Consider the following 22,576-nt stretch of genomic DNA (forward strand, 5'->3'; position numbering starts at 1 on the left):
CACTATGTTCAGCACTACTGCACTTTCGGCATATGTTCCCAGAGAGGGGTAACCTCTCTGCACTTAACCCAGGGCCCTGCTGAACTTGGCACACTTACCCCCCCACCTCGTACTTCCGTCAATACACTTGCATGACCTGAAATTACTAGGCTAGTAAGTTCTGTCTTGTCCCCTCTTTGTATCCCCTCCCTAATTTGTTTGCGCCTGAACACTTCATGCACTTGCACTAGGAGAAATGCCATCAAGCATAGTACTCTAGTTACCTTTTTGTTAGATCATTCGGAAACATCAAGGCCTAAGAATGACTACTGTATTCCCTTCCTCCCTTCCCGCTTTGAAGCACTTCACTTGTGTATAAGCGCTGTACAAATAAACAATTACAATTACAAGATGAAACGGGCTGCTTGTCCGGCATACATGCAATCCTTTGTCTCACAGTTGTACTCAGATACCTCAATTCAAGTTAGGCTGAACCAGCAAGGCCTCTTGTCTCATCAATTGCAACTAGCAGAGGTCTTAAGCAAGGGTACATTTTAGCCCCTGCACCTTTTCACATATTTATAGCAGATATTGGTCAGCATTTGCAAGCAGTGGTCTCATACCCGCTGAAACTTGGAATGATACCATTACCTTGGCTTCTTTACGCAGATGATTTAGTTTCATTGGACAAGACTCCAATGGGCCTGCAAAGATCTCTGCTGGCCCTTGAACAATATGCTAATAGAAATCATCTGATTAATATTGAAAAAACGAATATTGTTATGTTAACAGCTAATAAGCCACCTAAGAGATTGTCATTCACATGGTTCCAATATAAAAAGCCTTTGGTAGTACCGGATGAATATCATTATCTGGGGATTTAGGTTGTATACTAATTGACCTTTTCACAATTGACCTCGGGAGGATTGCCCTAAATTTAGAAGGTCAATTAGGAAATATATTCAGGGGGAAACCCCCCGCAACCTTCACACCCAATCCAAAACCCCCTGCAATCCCCCACCCAATCCCCTTATATTATTTATAATCCAAAACCAACCCACTACATATATAAAATAACTAAAATAATATAAAGGTCAATTATGCAGAAGGTCAATTAGGACCACTATAGTTAGGTCAATTGTGCAAAAGGTCAGTGGTAAAAGATCTATTTGGGTAATACCGAGATTTACACCAACAACAATATCCAGGAATCCCCACAGAGAGCTGAAATTAGGTGCAAGATGCAAACTGCAGTAGCACATGGAAGAATGATCCATAGGAAGTATGGGAAATTCTCATGCTGCCACCTTATTACTTTTTATAAACAAAAGGTGGTACCCATTTTAATTTACGGGGCTGCAATTAAGATGATTGAGTGTATGCCGGATTTGAAGAATATTGAGGTCCTCTACTGGAAGAAAGTGCTGTCTCTTCCTTTAAGTCTGCCAATTCAAATAATATGTCACGAGTTAGAGCTACAATCATTAAGTATTATGTATAAATGGCGGACCTTGATTATGTTCAGAAAATGTATTTTAAATCAGAATAAAACAATGACAATAATTCCGTTCATAGCCAGTCCATTAGAGGCTAACCTGAATGGTTCTTTGCAGACATGGAAGAAAGCCTGGCTGGATATCATGTTAGAAGCTGTTATCACTGAAGATCTACTTTTAACTACCCCAGACCGAAGTACGTTTAAATGATGGTCCTACAATTGGAGAACAACATGGGAACAATAAAAAATAGATTTTCAAAGTGGGCCATTTTCAAATGAAACCTTTGAACCACATTCCGTCTTATATCCTGAAGTTTTCATGTCCAAAGTAAATACTATTGTTTTTAAAATTGCATTTTAATCTTTGTCCAACCAAGGACGTTTTAGGATCTAGATTGAAGTGGCCTATAAATCAGCGAGACTGTCGGTTTTGTAAAAATGAAAATGAGATTGAAACTTTGAAGCATATTGTGGTTGTGTGCCTCAATTTGTTACCACAAAGAAAATTGTTTTTACAGAATTCTTAAGGATTATGCTTAACGACAGATATTTCATGGAAAAAGATTTTCATTTTCCATTATACTGCAGTGATTTTAGTATGGGTAAAGCTTTTATTATCTTTGGAAATTTTGTAGTTGGAATCATTTTCTATAATTATTTTTCAATTTCATGTTATCAACTGAATTATTAACTTTTATAATGTGTAAACTGTATGAACTGTAAAAATTGTAGTTCGATGTATGTATTTAAATTGTCTATTGAAAGGTTGAATTGGTATTTCAGCTGGAAAAATTAAAATAAAATAAAAAGAGGGGGAAGGGAATGGTCTTACAAATGGGGATGGCAAAAGAGTGATGGTTGTTGCTAAGAGGGAGGGTGGTGCTTGCCTTAAACAATAAATCATGAGACCATGCAAACATGTATTTTGGGTCACACACCATGATCTATGGTGGTCTTCTTGGCATCAAGTCTGCATACTGCAAATAAATCTCTCTAGCGCAGTTTGTAAATAAATCACTGTCTTTAAATTAAATGTTCCCTCACTCAGTATATAAACAGTTTAATCAGGCAGGATCATTATGTTAAAAGTGGTAATTACTTGCAGGCGACTGCCAACATGAAACACTTATGTGCTTGTGCGTCCCCTTCACACAATTTTCAACTTTTACAAACTGTAGTGCAAAAGGAAAGAGGAAATACAGAAGAAATCACTTTGACCCTTTTCTTTTACTTTTACATTTTGTGAAAAATGTAAAAGGTGCCAGGAAAAGATGGAATTTAAAATGGATTCCAATGTAATGCATCTGCTTCTAGCCTGTGCTAAATGCAGGCAGATTGGCATGACTACATTAGTTTAGTGCCTGCATCAAAATCTCATGTAGGCGTAAAACTCGATGGTTTTGCAGGCAGAGCAGGAATGAGGTGAATACAATGTATTTCCCCCTCCTATCTCTCATTCTGCCAGCAAACATTTTTTGAAACAGCAGAAAAATGTAAAAACTGATGTAAGCCTTTAACATCTTGATTTTTTACACTTATTTTACTGCACTGCAGGTTTTAATACGAGTTCCAGTGAGTAATTTACCACATGATGTAAATTTAAAAAACAATGGAAAAGGCGAGGTAACAAGAATCACCTGGCCGCTTTGCATAAATCAAAGAGCACTTTGGGACCATAAGAATGACAACAGGATTTGAGCTGAAACCCTTCTGACCAAATAATTCAATCTGGGCTTGGTTCACATTTCATCTATCGCAACATTCAACCTAACAGTGAAATGTCTTCAATGTATACCCATTTGAAGACCCCCTTCTCTCAGTTGTAGTGCTAGGCTTATCCTGCTTGAGCAGCAGCTGTTCCTTCAAAATAGTTAACTTGCAACAAGGGTACACTGGAATATTTGAAGGGGTCCAAAAGGTCATGTTCCTTATTTTGAGGGGGTCAGGACACCTCTAACCCCCATAGTAGTTGTGCCTATGCCAGCCACCATTGATTTGTAAATAGCTGAAAGTGGGAGTTGTGAATTCTGAGATAACATATTAAGCATTAACCTTCCGAGCTTCTAACTTGCCAATGGCTATCATACAATATCCATACAGTTGGCAATCGACTAACACCATCCAAGGGAGAATCGTGGAGAGATCACTGGTTATAATTTGGACCATTTTCCTACAATCCACGTTTTTACATGTGATCCATAAATGTGTTGGAGGCTCCCATTTGTGATTACTAGTAAGAGTGTCCCAATATAGACATTAAAGAGAAAGCGGAATAGAGAAGAATATTTTGGACTTAAAAAAGGAAATGTGTGGTTTTTACTCTATGGCTATAGTATGTCTTGTGAAAAAGGAGATAAATCAGACACTTGTACTTGCTTTCTTATAAATTTGAAATGTGGTTTTGTAAACATATTACTGTTTTCAGCCAAACGAAACACAACATGATTTACTCACCCATACTAAAGCGGATGCTTTCTTTTCTCTCATTTTCCTGGTTGCCAATGCAGTAGGTATCTCTCTCATCTTTTATTGGTAATAAACATATTTCATTCCCTGTAATAAACATGAAAACATTTATGTTTTTTTAAAATTTTATAAATGGTTTTTAACAAACCTTTATATATATTAAAACATAAATACAACCTTTACATTTGATTTTCTTTTTGCGTCATCATAATAGATCTTTTTTAAAACATAAAATCATTCTAATATTCCTTAGCTCCCGATGATCTCTACATTTCAATCTAATTCATCACTACCCATTACTAGACATAAACACTTTACATATTACTAATAAAATTAATAATTTACAGCATGTAACATAAATCCATCAAGACACCTATTGTGTGAAGAGGTGGCCAGGACACGTCCATCGCCATGGATCCAGTTCCTGGGGGTGGACCAGTGAGAGAGGATCACCTGGATGGGGGGATTCTTGGGGAAGAGGAGACCGACAGGCGAGACGCGGTATCCCCCTTCTTCTTTCAACAATTTTTCCCCAGCCTACCAAGTAGGATATTCCAAGACAATGCCCCCCTTTTTTTCAGACAAACACTTTTGCACAACATGAAAGACAACAGACTAACACCAGGGCCGTTTACCTGACATGTCCCAATACCAGGGTCAGGCAAAGTCAGGCAATTTACCAGAATTACACACACCTGACAGCCCTTCCCCTTCCCCAAAGGGATAAAAAGTGGCGCAGAAGAGCACAGGACGAGCAAGGCAGACCGCACGACATGAGAGCTAACTCAGCACAGCAGTTCAAAAGGAGGAGAAAGAAGGCACAGACAGAGAGGGTGACAAGGAGAGAACGAACCTTGCCCTTTCCAACTAAGGCCCGTAAAACCTCAGCAGAAAGTATAAGACCGCGATCAATAGCCAGCGTGTGTTGCAGCAGTTGTCTACGGTACTAGAGACCCTCCTCCGCTCATAATTAAGCTGGGGAAGGATGCTGGTCTTGGTGGTTCCAACCTTGACTCCAAGGATAAAGAAAGGCATGCGGTTTATCACAGCCGGTGAGTCGAGGGGAGAATCGATAAGAAACAAACTGTGTTGAACGAAAAGTAGCCAACGGCTAATTTTAACTTTGAAAGGCTTAATGATACATTGATAAAAGAAGAGGAAAACCAGCAACAAAGGAGTAGGCACCATGTGAGTGCTGAAGCAGGAAACTCTGGCCGATTACCCTAAGATAGAAACTACTGTAACTAGAAGCCCTTGGGAAGAGGCGAAGAAAGGTCAAAGTGGTCATACAGGGGTCTTGTAAAATCCTCTGTCCATCGAAAGTCTAGATGATTGCGATCCTACATGGTGAAAATTAGTACATGAACTGTATATCGGAAAAGTCGGCAAGAGTGAACCCGGCAGAGGGAAACCAACAACGAAGGGCAAAGCCCGAAAACCTGCTTAAAAAGGACATTAAGATTTTTGAAAGCAAGAAGTACTGAAAGACAAGGGGAAGGGAAGAGTCCCCCTTGTCATTTAGGATCCAACCGCAGCCGAGGGAGATTAGGGGTGGAAAGCTATCACCCAAAGTTCACTGAGAAGGGAACTGTCTTGTGAATTTGTTGAATACAATTTCTGAGGGGTCTGCACCCAGAAGAGGGGGCCCCAGAGGTGAAGCCATCACCTAAAGTGTTCTTAGAACATAACTTTTGAGTTCGTTTACTGAGAGCATCAGGCCTCGAAGGCGAGGGACTTTTATTAAAAAGAGACTTAACCATCGAAGAACCTGATAGATGATACGGAACTGTTAGCTCGCGCTGGGAAGGCTCGAGCGTGGGCTGTGCTCCAAAGTCCCACCTTGTCCCGTGGCTAAGGGAGACCTCAAGGCAATCACATCCTGACTTATTATTTAAGCATTTTTTTTTCTTTATTTTGATACCCTACCCACTTTTTGTGATTAGTTGTAAGGATTTGGCAATAGGTTTTTCTTAGTATAGGCCCTTTTATTTTGACACAACGCCACGAGGACTGCCTTATTTTTCATTTGATGGTCGACACTTGCTCCCATCTTAGATCTAGGTTTAGTTTAGGCATTTTTCCACCCTGCATTTATAGTTCAATAAACACCCTTGAACTGTGATCACTTGTGTCTGTCTTTACTGTTGCCACCATGAGTTCCTTACACTTTTAACAATGTTTTTAATCCAATCTGATACCAATCAATCAGGTGTTTCACCTAGTAATTGGAGTACTTCCCCAATTAAGTGCACTAGTGCTATAACGATATGTTTTTTATTCCACGTAAAACAATAATGCTAATATAATTTCTGCCCGGTCAGCATTAACATTTAACATTAACTGTTGTGTGTGAGACGAGATGCTTAAGCCATCTATCTCTGAGCAAACTTACTTTAAGGCATTTCATAATTAAATGTTTCAAGACTCGATATCACACGTGCACAGACGACACCACTGCTCCTCACAGGGAATCCCACTTAATGGCCCCACCTCATCTAAAGTACACAGAATATTAAAACAAAATCTCATCTATGTGTCTCTTATCCTGCGATCCGGAAACAACAGCAAGTAGCCTGGTAACTTATTACATTTTGGAATAGCTTTCTTGTAATGCTTATATTCCTTATACCCCTGTACATTATCACACTGGTTGCACCACTCGCAGATTTTAATGTTCCTTTTAACCAGGTTAGGGTTTGTTAACAACTCATCAACAGTGCATTACCCAAGCCTAGGGGGCATTCAGATAAAAACTAATTCATAGGATGTGATGTACCCGCTTGGAAAATGCTGCCAAGATCTTAAAATAATGATCACCAAACAGGATTTAGCATCTTAGTTAACATCAGCTTCTTATAGCTGACGATTGAGTCCCAAGATTTCAGCCCAAGCTCTACCCTCAAGAATGCCATCGGCAGGGTTCCAGGAAGCCTAGGACTATGCTTCAATACGCAACCCTCCTGTCTGTCTAAGGGGTACTTCTTGGTAATATACAACACTTCCAGGCCGAAGTTGGTACAATTTTGCCTTTGTAATAGTCCAAAAGTGGACGCATGGTATAAGCAAAATACTTGAAGTATATTTTGCATATTTGCACAACCAAATGTGCCGGCTTGCTGCGTAGCCTCTCTATAATTTCACTATTTATAATGTATGTATTATAATTTATGTATTATAGAGCATATCAAAATATCATTTTATGGAGTTTATAAAGGTTGGGGGTAGGCAGTCACAGTTTACAGGGATATCCGAGGGCTTATAAAAGACAGATAACATATACTTGTGAATCCAAGGATCTTTTCAGAGCTGGAATTTAGTGGGATAATTGATCATTCTGCAAATGTTCCACAAATGGACTTACTATAAACCACAAGGATTACCTTGAGATTTTATTGAATAGTAAAGTGGAGACGTGCAATAAATATAATTTTACCGGCCATCATAAAAGAAAACATATGTATGTATGTAAAATCAAAGAATATTGTCAGTAACTAGGTGAATTCATTCTCTGTCACTGCACTTCTAGGCTTATCCAAACACAAACCAATAAGTCAATCAAAGAAAAAGCCCAGGGGTGTAATTTGCAAGGAGACATGCAACTTTACCCGCATAGAAGAGACAACTTGGTGACCATAACTAGGAATTATAAGTGGATAACTGAAAAAGACCAGCATTGTGTCACATCAAACACAGCAGTAACATGTTGTGAAGAGATTGCTAACTTGCCAAAACCACCAGGAGCCATTCCAAGCATGACAAGAGCTTACCAAAGTTTGTCACTGACGTGCTTTCTCTGATAAATGAGCCAAAGTGATCAATGAACATCTTTCCTCAAAAAATGTTTGGCATATGAAAGAATAATACCATTAAGACCACATTAACAACTTTTGTGCTCCAGAAAGCTAAAAACGGTGAGATTTAACCATTAAATTATTTTAGCTCGACAAATTGCTTTCAAAGAGAGGACCCATGTATGAATGCATTTTTCTCTTAATAGGACAGTCGAGTCCTTCAAGAACAGTGCAATCCTTTGCGTTATGGTAAAAATGTTTAATCCTTTCATGTATGTCAGAGTGGTCTGTTTATTATGAGATTCACAAATAAGTAGATGGTATTGTTCCTGCAACTTTCAGAATCTCACTGCTTCTTGCACAGATGTGATCAGAAGCAGACATGTGATTTCTTGCTCACAACTGGACAAGGGACCAGTGTGATCCCAAATTATGATGTCAAAAGACATCAATGCCTTCTTCAAGATGGTCAAATTTAATGAGCACAGCCAACACCAAACTTAAAGTATTCTTTGGAGTACAATCATCCTTTTTGAAAACATTTGGTTATGTTCAGAATACAGTAATATCACAAAGTATTTATCAATCAGATTTTAAGTTCTGTACCAACTAATCCTTAGTGATGATGTACATACAGTCAGAGGCAGTTGAGAAACGGTTTGTGAACCCTATAAAATAGTCACATATTTCAAATCAAAAATGTTATTAGACTTCAATGTAAGTATTAATAACAGATAAAGATAATATGATTAAATAAATAAAACAAATCATTACTTTTTTTTTATTTACTGTATTTTATTCACTGTAAGGCACTCACAGGGTCCGACATTAAGATTCAATGAGCAGGAGCAAAAACCAGCTCCTGGGTGCCGGGCGTCACCCAGTAGGCCAGAGCTACCGATGAAGAACCAGGAGCGAGTACCAAGCACACTGCAAATCTAACTTCCTCATGAGATGGACACGTTTACTTTTTGACCATTATGCATGATTCATTATGTTTAAATGTGTACCAGATGTGTCCTAATTCTTCTTTATTAGCATTTTCAAATACTCATGGCATAAAGTGGCCTGGGGAGCCAAAAGTAGCTCCTGGTTGTGATGCTGGAAATGCATCGGAGGGACAGGGCCTCCGTATCCTTGTCCTTCACTGCTTTTTATCGTGTGTTCTGTCGTGTTTTCCGCGCAGGAGTTCATGTGGGACTCCTGGCGGTGCAGCTCTCTTTCTTTTGGTTTGGTGAACGGACCCGTGGGATACCCTTATGGCACCCATGGATGGGGGGTATAACCCTGTGCCCCTAGTGTATGTTTTTGGGCACCTGTGGGTGGCTCACAGAGCAGGGTATGGGCTGGTGGCAGCTCCATGCTGAATTTGACAGGTGCACGGAGTATGCTCCATTTTTGGATACCCCGTCCCTGCCATTGGGATCAGTTGATCCCTGATGGAAAACAAGATGGCCCCGGTGGCCTCTTGCTTTCTATTACCCATTACCTTGTTTTCCCAAAGTCCTGGGAAGCCCTGACTCTGTCCCTTGCCCCCGACTGGCTGTTGGATGGAAGGGCCATATATGGTGTTGTTGTGAAGGCCCAGTCAAACTAGCTGGAGCCTTCCTGGTGATGTATGTTGTAGGTACCTCCTGTGGGTAGGACCTGGGTGAATGGAGTGTGTGACGAATATGCATTCTGTGTTGTGGGTGTCTAGTATCTGGTGGTTGACACAATGACTGAGACAACCCTGCCCGAAACCGGTATGAATGCAGCTTGGAGTGTTGAATGGCTCGGTACTTGTCCCAATACACATAACTTGTTGTGAGTGTCTGGAGAGAAGTGAATGGCCTGAATACCTCGTGTGCCTGATTGGCTGCCTGCCTGCATGAATGCCCGTAGTCATGATTGGATGCTTGAGTGTGACCCAGCGGAATGAATGGGAGATCAACAGTATATCTGGGGACCTCTCACTGCTAGGAATCGTGTTCAGAAGCTGAAGTCCACTACGACGAGTAACTGGATTAACTGGCGCTTGACCTTGAAGCCCTGCTGGATGAGAAGAAGTGCTGTTGCTCTCCTTCACAATCTGAAAGCTGTTGTGCTTCCAAGGACTGACCCAGAGAGGACCTGGTAAGGCGCCCTCTTCCCCAGCTACGAGGGAATATCGTGCACAGCTGATCTTTGCCAACGCTCCCTGATAGACAGACCTACGACAGGCTGCCGACCCGATACGGGGACTGCTGCGGAACTCCAAGGAGAAGCACTCGGACTGTTGTCCACCACTGTTGACGACCGCCGTCGCCGACCGGAGCCGCCGTGCTCCCGTTAGCCTAAGAACTTCCATTGATCATCGGACGCTCTCGTCTGCATCGTCATCCGCTTGTCTGCCGCTGGAGAAAGCCCGACCGTCGACGAGCATCCACCGGTGGGTTTCACGCCACCTACAGACCGCAGAGACGCCGCCAACTCGACGCCATTGCTGGGCCACAGTTCTTCATCGTCTCTTTGCGGTCCAGAACTATTGTCACCGAGGTGCCCCGCACGCCTCTTCCTTGCAGGACGCCAACGCTCTGTCGTCGACGAGCACTGCTAGGAACGAAGCGGCCACTTCCCTGCCATAATTCACCCTGTTCACCGTCGGACGTTCGACGACCCGTGACTCCCGCCTGAAAGGGAGGGCACCCAAGAAGGGCCGTTGATTCCCCGACACCGAACGCCAAGTTCCCCGACACCTCTCGACGATCCGTGGCTCCCGCCTGAAAGGGAGGCACTCAAGAAGGATCGGTCGGTGCATCGTCGCAGAACTCTACTCCACCAGGTACACTGGGGGGGGGGGGGGAAAACCTTAATAGGAAGAAGTAAGACTATTGAACAATATATGGACTGGGCTTGTGCTATATATCTTTATTTACAGGTTGCACAGGTGGGGGGGAACTCCACACAGAACTGTGCCTAGTGGTAGGGGTCAGTATTCTGCCTATTGTTTCAACCATCTTGCGTTCCTTCCTATCTCTATTGCTAGTTTACTCGTTATTGATCTGTGTGACATTTTAACCGTACAGTTGATGCACTTTAATGAGATTTCATAACATTAGTGGTACCACTCTAGACGTGTATATATTTATCATTATTGACTTCCAAGTACAAAGTGCGTTATTGTGATCGTGTACATATCTTTGAATATTAATTATATAAAGACTGTGTTTTCAGTGTGTGGACATTCCTTTGTGGGCGTTCGGGGACTACACTGTACTTAAGAACCAGCCCGCATCACCTCCTGAGAAGCTAGGCCGTGATTGCTCGTCCATTGCTACCCTATAGAGAATCTTGGCTGGGGTCCGCTGTGCCTCTCCTCTACCATATAGAGAGCGGAAGTACAGACACCCCCTCACCGGGTCTTTACACTGGTAACATGTTTTTTCAAGTTAACCATGCTCTCCCAGGCTAGAAGCAGGAGCAAAATAGCTCCAAGCTCCCCTCAATTTCGAACCCTGCACTCATTACACATGTTAAAAAGAAAAGAGAGACAATCAAGCAAGAGGAGTTCAATATCACCCATTATTTTCATCCCAATTCATAAAGAGTCAAGTTATAGGAGCCACAAAGTACATAGACCATGGTCATCAGTCCTAGGGCCAGAGAGGTGACTTGTGAGGGCTTTCCTTTGATTGCAGTCCAATTTTGGCTATAATATATGTGGCTTTTGGAGGGATTTGTGAGTATTGCAATCGTTTTTTTGGGCTAGTTGCTGAATTTTAGAGGGATTTATGTGTTGTTTCTATGTGCCTCCTAACCCGTTTTCTGTGCTTGTCTGCCTGTAGAGGGGCCTGGCTTGGTGTTGGAGTCCTTTGTTTTTGGATTTTTTACTTTCCCCATCCAGCCCTTTAGCAATTGGCTGAGGCAGTCAGGTGTCCCTTTGTGCACTAGCGCCATACAAGGTGGCACCCCAACCCGCCTATTGTTCCCATAGCCGCCCGCCCCGAAGCCCCGATTGCCCCGAGTAACCCTTTTTGACAACGACCCCAGGGCAGCCCCTGCCCTGGCAGCTCTTGGCTAATGGCCAAAAGGCAAAGTGCAGCTCCCCGAAGAAGCAGCTCCAGTCCGTGTTTGCCCGTATTCGCCTAGGAAGTTTGCAGCCATCGACCAGCAGCAACTGATAAGGTAAGTACATTGTAGTTAGGGGGTACAGCCATTATGGTATTCCATTACCTACCCCACCTCTCTCATGATCTCATTATCTAGAATCCTATTTCCCCATGTTTCAGCCTATTTGCCATAATCAGCATGTAACCTACTTGAATAAGACAACCCTTGAATCTAACCTCAATCTGTAGGGAGACCATACTTGGCACTAAGCCAATTGTGTTAGTTGGCCACTGTTTGCATTAAGGGCAGTTTAAAGAGAATAGAATTGTGGAGACTAGGATGCATCGTTTCTAGGTAGAACTGTGCAGATTAGCATGCGTCGCATCTAGGTAGAAGGTTTAAGTTACTTACCTGTAACTATTGTTCTCCAACATGGGTCTGGCATGGATTCACATGCTCATGAATATTCCCTGTCATCAGGCTGGGAATCCTCACTTAAAAAACTGTATTTCGGAGACCGCTAGGGGGCGCGCACCTGAATGGACGTGTGAGGATCGCGCTCCACTGCTAACCGTTGGGCCTTGGAGATTCGTCCTCCCCCTGGCAGAGACTGGGTAGTCCGGGCCAACACTCGGGCCCCAGGGACACCCGAGGAGCGGAACGCTGTGCCCCCCAAGCCTGGGCTGGTGACGGCATCTTGGGAAACGGAGCAGGCCGAGGAGCCCCGCATACTGCTGACTGCATGACCCCTGCGCTGGGTGCTGGGAGACCCGGGCCCCAGACCTGAAGGCAGGCTGAGGGACACAGGTGCGTCCTTGCGGGGAGCCGTACAGACATCCAGAGCCCTCCCGGGTCAGGCGGCTGCCCCCTAAATGGCACCACATAGAGGGCAGACTGCCTGGCGGTGCCTGAGCCCAGAGGGAGCCACAGATGAGACTACGAGGCCCCGGGTGGAGAGGCATGCCGGAGGAGCCTGGGAGAAGGAGCCCCCTGCGGAGGCCTCGCAAAAGAGGAGTGAAATCGGGCTGACGCCCCCAAGCAGTGCGGAAATTCACGGTGCAGAAAACCAGGTGGCTGCTGCGGGAGCGCCACCGCCCAAGTCCGCGCGGGCATTCCATCATTTGGCGCTCAGGCGGCGGGCACCCAGAGACAAGGTGAGGGGGCTAAAGGAGAAGGGGAGCCTGCCCAGAGGCGGAAGGCCTGGCATCAGGGCCAAGGGAGACATAGGAGGAGTGACCCGTCCCCTCCACGGAAAGAGCCAAGGGAAGAGAGAACCACAGGGACCCCCTCCACCGCAGGTGGAGCCCTTTGAGAGGCCTTAGAGAGAAGAGGGCCACCGCTGTGATAGGGGCTTATGCGGCACCGTCCAAGGGCCTACAAACTTTGTGAAGCCAAAGTGGGATCATCAACGGGGGCCTGACCCCGAATAGCGGCCAGTGGGCAGCCTGGGGCCTGGTCTCCCTCTCCCCCAGCTCAGGGCATGCAGTGACCTTGTGAGAGGGAGACCCGGGCGGACCCTAGAGTTGACGCTGGAGTTACCGCAAGAGCTAAGGGGGGCAGAGCTCACACCGGAGCCCAAGAGAGCTACACGGAGGAGAGGAGAACGGACCCGGGGAGGCTAGGAGGGCCAGGGAGGAGCTCCGGTTAACCCGCAAGTGCACTCCAGGAACTCCCAGTCGGGGAGGCTGCCAGTAGAGATTCCCCACATTCGATAGGTGATCGGCTCAAGTAAAAGGAATGAATCGTGCTGGAGGACACGGGGCACTGAGCACTGGGATACCACACCTCCCTGCATTTAGGAGCAAGAAAGCAGGAGCGGACACTAGCCCACCCAGACTTCACAGAGTGTTATTTTGGGCATGCATACAGGGGACTACCGCCCACATTGACACAAGTGAACCCCACGCCAGCACATCACGAGATAGCGGAGGAGAAGTATAAATGAGAGAGGCGGTCCTGAAGCAACATAAGGACCTGGGGGAGGGGGGTCCCTCCCAGACATCTGCCGCCCCAACATCCCACACACTACGGGAGGAAGGCCAACTGCAATCACCTGGACACAGTAGGAGTCGCCACACAGGCTCAGATCCCGGGGGGTCCTGGGAGACAGTCACCCAGGGCGGGTGAACGTCACTTCAGCATGTGCCTGCCTGGTCAGTGGCCTAGAATTAAGAGACATCCCCCCAGAGGGGAGTCGGAATATGACCCTGGAGGAGCCACGAACTGGGCCCAGTACCAACGGGAGAGCCCCCACGGGAATCCTATCACTGCAACGCTTTTGGAGGCCCCCAGGAGGCATTGGGGGGCGCCATCTGCCAGAACACATGGTATGGCGTTGGGGGAGCACTCTCCTACCCCGGCACTCACCAGGAACGACCTCAAGGACATAATGCAAGAAATCAAAGCGATCAGAACTGACATACAGGTCTCAATTTGTGACCTCAAAGGCAGGGTGGACAAAATAGAGGGAATAGAAAACAACCATTTACAGGTGGACATCCTCGACATGAAGTACGGAGCATGCCTGACCACCAAGGGAGGAGGAAATGTTGCTGAAACTGGATGACCTGGAAAACAGGGAGAGGCGCAACAACATAAGAATCATGGGAGTGAGTGAACAGAGAGGCGAAACAGTGGCCAGGGTTGGACGAAGGTGCAGGGTTTGATAAACCAATTGTTCACCCTCGGAGGGGGCAAAGAGGTGCAGCTGGAAAGGGCCCACAGAGGCGGAGTCGGAGGGGGAAGAGGCCCAAGGTCCATCGTGGTTTGTTTCCTCAGATACAGGGAAATGATGGAGGTACTCAAAAAGGCAAGGCGCTTGGGGAGCTTCCTTTTTGAAGGGGAGACGATCAAAGTATTTCAAGACCTCTCAGCCCTGACGCTGGCCCGTCGTAGAGAATGTTGTCCACTCACACAATGGCTCTCCGAACAGGACATTAAATACAGGTGATCTTACCCCTTTGCTTTGACTTTTGAACGCAGGGAAGTGAACTACCGGGTAACCGGTGGTAAATAAGCGCCCCAGGTCCTTCAAGTAATCAAGAATGAAGAAGCGGCAGGAGAGACGGTACGATGTGGAGAAACCTTTTGAAGACCTGCTCGACTAACCCCCTGGAGGAGTGAAAAGAAGAGCAGTACTGCTGGAGAGTGCCATGGGAACGTGCCATGGGAACGTGCCGTCTCCGTGGTTGTATACTAATTGACCTTTTCACAATTGACCTCGGGAGAATTTAACTAATTTAGAAGGTGAATTAGGACATATATGCGGGGGAAACCCCCAGCAACCCCTCCACCCAATCCAAAACCCCCTGCAACCCCCCACCCAATCCCCTTATTTTATTTATAATCCAAAACCAACCCAATACATATATAAAATAACTAAAATAATAGAAAGGTCAACTGTGCAGAAGGTCAATTAGGACCACTTTAATTAGGTCAATTTTGCAAAAGGTCAATTGTAAAAGGTCAATTTGGGTAATACTGTCTCCGCATTCGTTTTGCTGGTCTGGAGGGACTCGTCGACGACTTTCCCCAAATAGATTCTCTCTGTCGAAGGGCATATCCAGCACCTTCGCTAGATGCAAATTCATGGCCGTCATCCAGCCTTGGCGACGAAGGCAGACACCATTCCCCATATGCCGGAACCCCGTGTCAACGACGTCCAATGCCACTGTGATGCCGATGCCTGTACTTCGTCATATTCTTGGAGAAACCGAGGCATATCTCGCACTCCACCTCCTTGTGGTCCAGGTGCAGGCAGTAGAGGCATTGCAGGTGCTGGTCCTCCACAAACACATTCCGTAGCCCACATTTGGTGCAGAGCCTGAAGAGGGACCTTCCATCTACCTTCTCCTTCGTCATGGTCGGAGGGTGCGAAGTAGGCCCAAGGGCCTTCTGTAATCTACAACGATCTTCGCCCTTGAGGGGCACGGATCATCACCCACAACGGGTCCCCACTGTCCTCAGATGAAGCAAAGAGCACATGGGCTTCTTTGAAACAAAAATATAACTTTTTCCGTCAAAAACAGGAAAAAACACACAAATAGATCGGAGAGCAAACTCGACGACTCCCAACACTGAAGCGTGCAGTAAAATTCCAAAGATGGCTGCCAAAGGAGGGGCTTAGGGAGAGGACTGTCATTGGATGGGGGAAATATCACCCAGAGGACAGTGATTGGTTTAAAGGAGAAATATTGTTTTTTAAGTGAAAGTGAAACTGTTTTTTCTTTTACTGAGGATTACCAGTCCGACAATGGAGAATATTCATGAGCATGTGAATCCATGCCTGACCCCATGTTGGAGACTGGAGATTAGCATGCGTCACATCAAGGTAGAACTGTGGAGATTAGCATGCATTGACTCTAGGTAGAACTGTGGAGATTAGCATGGTTTGCATTTAGGTACAACTGTGGACATTAGCAAGTGTCAAATCTAGATAGAATTGCAAGAGATTAACATGCGTCACATTTAGATAGAATTGCAAGAGATTAGCAAGCATCACATCTAGATAGTGTTGCCACTTGCCAACTGTACAAAAAACGCAACCCTCTGAATACACCTCTCAAGCTCTGAAGCAAACACAACCATATCTACTGTCATGCCGCGAGGCGGGTGGCGCCTGTGGAGCCGCTGGCGGCGCGGACGCTAATTCCCATCGCACACGGCTGCCTACCCGTCACGCCCTCCTGTAGTACCGTTCTAGTGGTTGCACGCCGACGCGGCCCGGAGCATACATTCTGCTTGTTCTGGGTTGCGTCGCAACGCTTCCGGTTTTGTCCGCTAGTGCTGTTTTGCTTTGAGCCTTCCCTGCCTACTCGCCTGTTGTATTCTTGTTGGGGTCCCGGTCCCCGATCGGGTCCCGGCTTTCCCCTCTTCTTTTCCGCCTTTCTTCCAGCTCAGTGTACCTTTTTCTGTTCCTTTGCTTTTGCTTGCTCCCCCCTTCGCTCTCCCTCCAGTTCCTTTTAGCACTCCCCTCTTCCCATTTACTCTCTTGCTCTGTTTCCCTGCTCTCTAGTATTTTCTATTTCTTCCTTTGTCCTGCTTTCTCCTTGCCCGTTGGTATCCCTCCTGCTGTTGCTCTCCCGTGTACCAGATTCCCGGCCTGTATTTTGGATTGCCTCTTCCTTACCCGTTGGGATTCCTCCTGCTGTTGCTCTCCCGTGTACCAGATCCCGGCCTGAAAATTGGATTGCCATCTTCTCCTTGTTCTATTTCCTCGTGCCTGGTTCCCATTGTACCGAGCCACACACCGATTGGACTGCACCCCTCCGGGGCTTCTACTGATTCTTCCACTGGATTACTCTTCTGGTCCGGCCTCATCTTCAAGAGTGTCCAGTCTACGCACCTCCAGAGAGACACTGAGATCGCTCAGGGGTTTTTTGTGCCGTAGGGCTTTTTCCCCTTTTTTTCGGCGCCCCCGGGAGGGGGCCCCTGGTCACCTTTTTAGGCGACACGGTGGCTTCCTTCCGTGGCCATCCTTACCTGCACAAAAAAAAGAAGCGATCAAGAAGAAAAGAAAAGAAGGGTTCTAGGAAGAAGGACGAAGGTGAGGAGTTAGGGGAGGGTGGAGATTCAGAGTCTACGTTCTCTGACGAAGATATCACATTTCATGGTGACATCTCCACAGCACAACAAACCACAAGGACTTCACTACACAGCAACAACAAACCAAACCACACAAAGAAGCATATGATGGATACCAACCAAACAAATCACACCTAAGGCTCAGCAAACAGTGTAAACGGCATCGAAGCTGCCAACAGCACATCACAGCTCTCTTGCTCTTTTCTCCCGCTTAGTCCCATTAACCTCCATGCCTCTCACCATCTTGCCGTACAGATCTGCCAGTGCACCAGGGGACCACACAGATGGTGATAGTGTGCGGTATAAGAAAGCTTTAACATAACATAACATAGCATTACTTATTCAACTTCGTTTCCCTGTGGCTAGGTTTTGCTCCATATTTCCCAACCTCCTTACCCCTCCAACTATCATTCCATCAAACCATCACAAAGTAATTTAATGAAGAAGGCTGTTAAGTGTTTTTTTGAGTTACTTTGACAGTAGGTAACAAACGGGCCCAATATGGCAATGTGTTTAGGTTCTTTGTTGTTTTGGCAGGAAAATACCTTTTCCATGGCCCACATTTCCATACGTTGCCCCACCACACTGCTATGTGCGAGCCCTCTGGCCTCTTCCATGCTTACGCCATTGTTATTCTTGCCGCATTGAGAAGTTGCGTAATCAGCGCAGGTGATGAGCCACCCAAACCATAAATGCCCTCTTGGTCTATTTCACCAAAATTACAATTCATAGGTCTAAAAGGAGCTGTATTCCATTAATGTCCCTGATTCTCAAAAATATTTCCTTCCAATATAACGTGACCTTGGGCATGGATGTGCAGGTGTATGTAAGTTTAGGCATTGGGGGGGACCAGGGAAGGAGGTGAAGTACCATCTCATTAGAATTTTCTATAAACATTTTTTACTGTTGTACATCTAGAATTCTTATATGCCCCCTCATATCCGAGACCAGGTGTCATATGGAATCTCCATTCCCAGCTATTTTTCCCAATTCGTCACTTAAGAGTGTTTCTTGCCCTGATAGTTTCCCTTGAACAGTGTGTATAATTTGTATATCCTCCCCTTCCCGGATCTGGTCTTATTGTAACTCAATTGTAGATTGGCTCCCTCCCTCCTGCCTGTCTCATTTTGGGGTTGGTGATCTAGTGGAGTACTTGAACGCACCTGTATCCTTCACTCTGAGGTAAACCCAGGAACAGTTTCAACTCTTCGAAAAAGGCACGGGACACCCTCTTTATAGCAACCCGCTAACTCATTTAACCTGCCTTCCCCCCATCCCCCACCTCAGAAGGCTACTGTATACTGTCCCAGGGCAAAGTCTACATTGTTGAGGATGGGGATGAAGTGGCCGAACCCGGGGGATAGTGCCCACTGCTTCTGAATGGTGTCCCGATATGCGAGTGTTCTATAAACTAAGGTTAGAACTTCTCCACTTGCGACACAACTTTATGTATGCAAAAATGGGATCAAGGTTGCATTCTGTTTGATTCTTGGCCAATTCAGAAATGTCATAGGATTCATCTATCTAAATACATGCACGATTTGTGCAGCTAATAAGTATCTATTTATATTAGGGATGCCTAGGCTGCCTGAATGTATGTATCTCGCGAACAGTTTCCGGGTGATTCTGTGCGATTATTTGGCCCATATAAAAGTGTACAGTTAGCCTATGGATGTAATGGGCTGTTATCTTAATGGGTAAATTACTGAATATATTCAGAAGTCGGGGCACTATATTACTTTTCTAAGCATTTATCCAACCAGGATATTTCTAAGGGACTCCATCTCTCCACGTCTTGTACCAGTTCCTAGATTAACAGGGGAATACTTAGCCTAAATAGGTCTGCTTATGGAGGAACCAGGGTGATAACGGTATCACTCAATTACTGAGCAGACCATCACTGCGCATACAAAAATGTTGTACGGAAAATACCTAATTTAAACTAAAATATAGATGGGGGTTGGGGTATACATTAAAGTGAGTGGATGTGGGAGTTGTTTGGGGGGGTCTCTCACCCCACATTTAATTTCGCTTGAATTTGGTGTAACAGACTCAACATTTTGCTGGACAAACGAATGAGAGATATCAATTTCAAAGTTTCTATGACTTTTGCTTGTTCAGTGACATTTAGGCCCTGCCATTTTTCATAATTATTTTGAAATCCAGCAGTCTTCTGATAATTTTGTAGTTCTTTCAGACACTAGGGTAAGGATTTGTCTGTGTTCTTTACGCATCTGCAGAGAGCGATCTTGTGTTTTATTCCTCCCCATTGTATTCCCTGGACTAGCTGGTTGGCTCTAAAGGCTCTGGCCAGTGGCTCTACAAACAGTGCAAATAGCAACGGAGATAGGGGCAATCCCTGTCTCATTCCTCTAGTAATTCTAATATGATTCGTGTGATGTTCGTTTACCCGGATTTTGGTATTTTGAGCAGAGAAGGCTGCCAATATCCAAGTCTTGAAATTAGGAATGAGTCCTTTTGCTGACGACGTCTCTTCCAAAATGCCCCAGTCAATCCGATCAAAGGCCTTATGGGCATCCAAAGTCAGTAGGGAAAACACATGCCGATTTCTTTTGCCTACTTCTGCCTACTTCTAGGCAGCGTTCTCTGTGTTGAACCCTGATTTGTCATCTTCAATGAGAGGTGGGAGAATCGGCGACTGTCTTCTGGCCAAAACCTTACCATAAATGTTTGTGTCATGGTTCAATTGCGCTATTGGTCTATAAGAATTGCATAATGTGTCATCTTTCCTTGGTTTGAGAATAAAAATTGTGCTCAATTCGGACATAGTCTCAGTCACCTTTTTTGAGGATAGAAAAGAGATAAACAGGTGGTTCAGAAGGGTGCTTAATTGGGCCCTAAACATTCTGTAAAAGGAGGAATTGAAGCTCTTGGCCCTGGTGCCTTCTGAAGTAGAAGGTAGAGTATTGCAGCGTCAACCTCTTCCGTGGTTAGGAAGGTCTAGGGAGATCTGTTAATCCTCCAAAATATTTGGCTATTAGCTGGTTTCATGTATTCATTTTGGGCTGCCTACTCAAAGGACCCATTTGTCATTAGGTCAGGATAATACTGGAAGGGAGCATACCAAAATAAACAATTAAATAATTTCGAATACCAAAATACTGAATTTCTAAATATATTACACGTCCTGCGGTAGCGGCCGTGTAGTTATGGTTAAGTTGCTCATCTCATAGCAAGAGCACTTTTTGGGCAGCTTATTACTTTGGTGCCCCTGGACGAATGTTTACCAGACTTTGCAAAAAAAGTATATGACCCACTATGATTTTCTTTGGTAAGTTTGGTGAGGTTCTGTCAAACGGGGGCAAAGTTATGAGCCGCCCAAAAAGTACTCTTCCCATGAGATAAGCAACTTAAAGTTATAGTGGGGGCCCAAATGTTTGTCACATGGGGTATTTTAAACTACACCAGTGTGGGGGTTATTTGTTGTGACCAAGTGGGAAGATAACCGCAAAACGCGTAAACGCTGCCAGGTTTGGGCCATATATTATGGGAGAGCCACATCATGTGTCCCGGGAGGATAGCTCAGCGGAAACGTGTGCGCCTTGGAAGCAAGACGACACGAAGCAACACAGGTTCGATCCCTGGGTCAGCGCTTAGAAACCTCTGGGTGTTTAAGCGCGTTATAAATACGCAACTAAGACAAAAACACTTACCTAACTAAAAAACGAACAAAACTTGTGACAGCGCCTCGATGCCCGTGGGCTGTGTGAGCGCCTTAAAAATGTAAAATAAAATAAAAACAATAAATGTGTGGCTTCTATTGTCTGCTGTGATGCTGCACCTTATTATTCAATAAAGAAAAACGCTGCATTAACAGTCTCCGCAGGATTTTTTCCAAGTGGGGGAGTGCTCCTCATTGACTGCCGAAGAATCAGTCCAATAAATTAGGCTTTTGAAGAAGAAGAATCTCCTCGAAACGCGTCAGCTGATTATATTGGACTATTGTACACAGCTTGCTTGCATATTCTTCACAATTAAATTGTCTTCCTTGTTTTAGGCATCTAGCTGTTTGAATTATTCATTAACTTGGCTATTGGAATCTCACATTATTGAAAATGTAAGGACTATTCTCTAAACTGAATTACTAACCGTCTTATAGGCGGTAATATACAGTGTGCAGGGGACGGGAGGATTCCAGTCTTGGATCCTCTTCCCTTTTCTTGTGTATAGTGGAGGCCTTATGCCAAAGCCTCAGTTCCTCCCCTGCACCTTTAATTTCTTAAACCAGCAGTGCTGGATTCTAAATAAAAAAATTCTTCCCTCACCAAGAAATAGGTGTGCACCTATAGCCCCCTTTAAGTGTATAGAAGTGGACAGGGCTTCAGGTGGCTGGATTATGTGTGTGGGTTGTGGCAGTGTATAGATTGTTGGGTGCATAGCTGTCTTGTGCTGTGGTGACTGTGACTAGCTACTAGACTCTTGGGTGTCACTAGACTCTTGGGTGTCTGGGTGGAGGGCATGCACCCAAGAGTCTGTACAGTGGTTGCAAGTATTGTGTAATAGTATGTGTATGAAAGTTGACAGGGTGTGTCAGATGGTTTGATGGATTGTCTCAAGATTCTTGGGTGTATGATTATAGTATGTAATGGGAGGTAATTGTGGTTAACTACTATAGTCTTGGGTGCATGGTGGCAGGTGATGCACTTAAGAGTTCAAGAGTGTGCGCACTGGTTGAAGAAAATTAATGTTATGTGTCAAAGAGTCGAGAGGACCTCGGGTGGCTTGCTTACTGCACCCAATAGTGTGGTAATTGGTTGCATGTATTGTATTGTAATACTGTGTGTATAGAAGTGGGTAGGGCCTCAGGAAGTTTCCTTATGTGTGTGGGTTGTGGCCAGTGTACAGATTTTTGGGTGCATGGTTGTATTATGGTGTGATGATTGTGTCAGCTAGTATACTCTTGGCTGCATGGCCACAGGCCATGCAGCCAAGAGTATTTTCAGTGGCTGCAAATAGTGTAATAGTAGGTGTCCAGAAGTGGATACATTGTGTGGCAAGTGGTTTGTTGGAGTGGCCTACGTTTTCTGGGTGTATGATATATTTGCAGTGGGTGGGAGTAATGTTATAGTATGTAAAGTGAAGTGGACAGGGGTTTAGGTGGATGGGGTATATGTTTCATTGTTGTGGACGTTGGACCGATTTTTGGGTATTTCATTGTATTATGCTG

General features: G+C 45.0%; 1 protein-coding gene across 1 annotated transcript in view; it reads right to left on the reverse strand.

Annotated features, from left to right (window-relative positions):
* Positions 1–22,576, reverse strand: part of LOC138567646 (zinc finger protein 398-like) — a 1,191,033-nt gene that overhangs the window by 438,501 nt on the left and 729,956 nt on the right. The window contains exon 5 of the mRNA XM_069646115.1: positions 3,932–4,030. Coding sequence (XP_069502216.1) covers positions 3,932–4,030 — 99 coding nt within the window. The remainder of the gene's footprint in view (positions 1–3,931; positions 4,031–22,576) is intronic.

The sequence above is a fragment of the Ambystoma mexicanum genome, chromosome 2p (assembly GCF_040938575.1).
Source record: "Ambystoma mexicanum isolate Mex_15411 chromosome 2p, UKY_AmexF1_1, whole genome shotgun sequence".
Lineage (NCBI taxonomy): Eukaryota > Metazoa > Chordata > Amphibia > Caudata > Ambystomatidae > Ambystoma > Ambystoma mexicanum.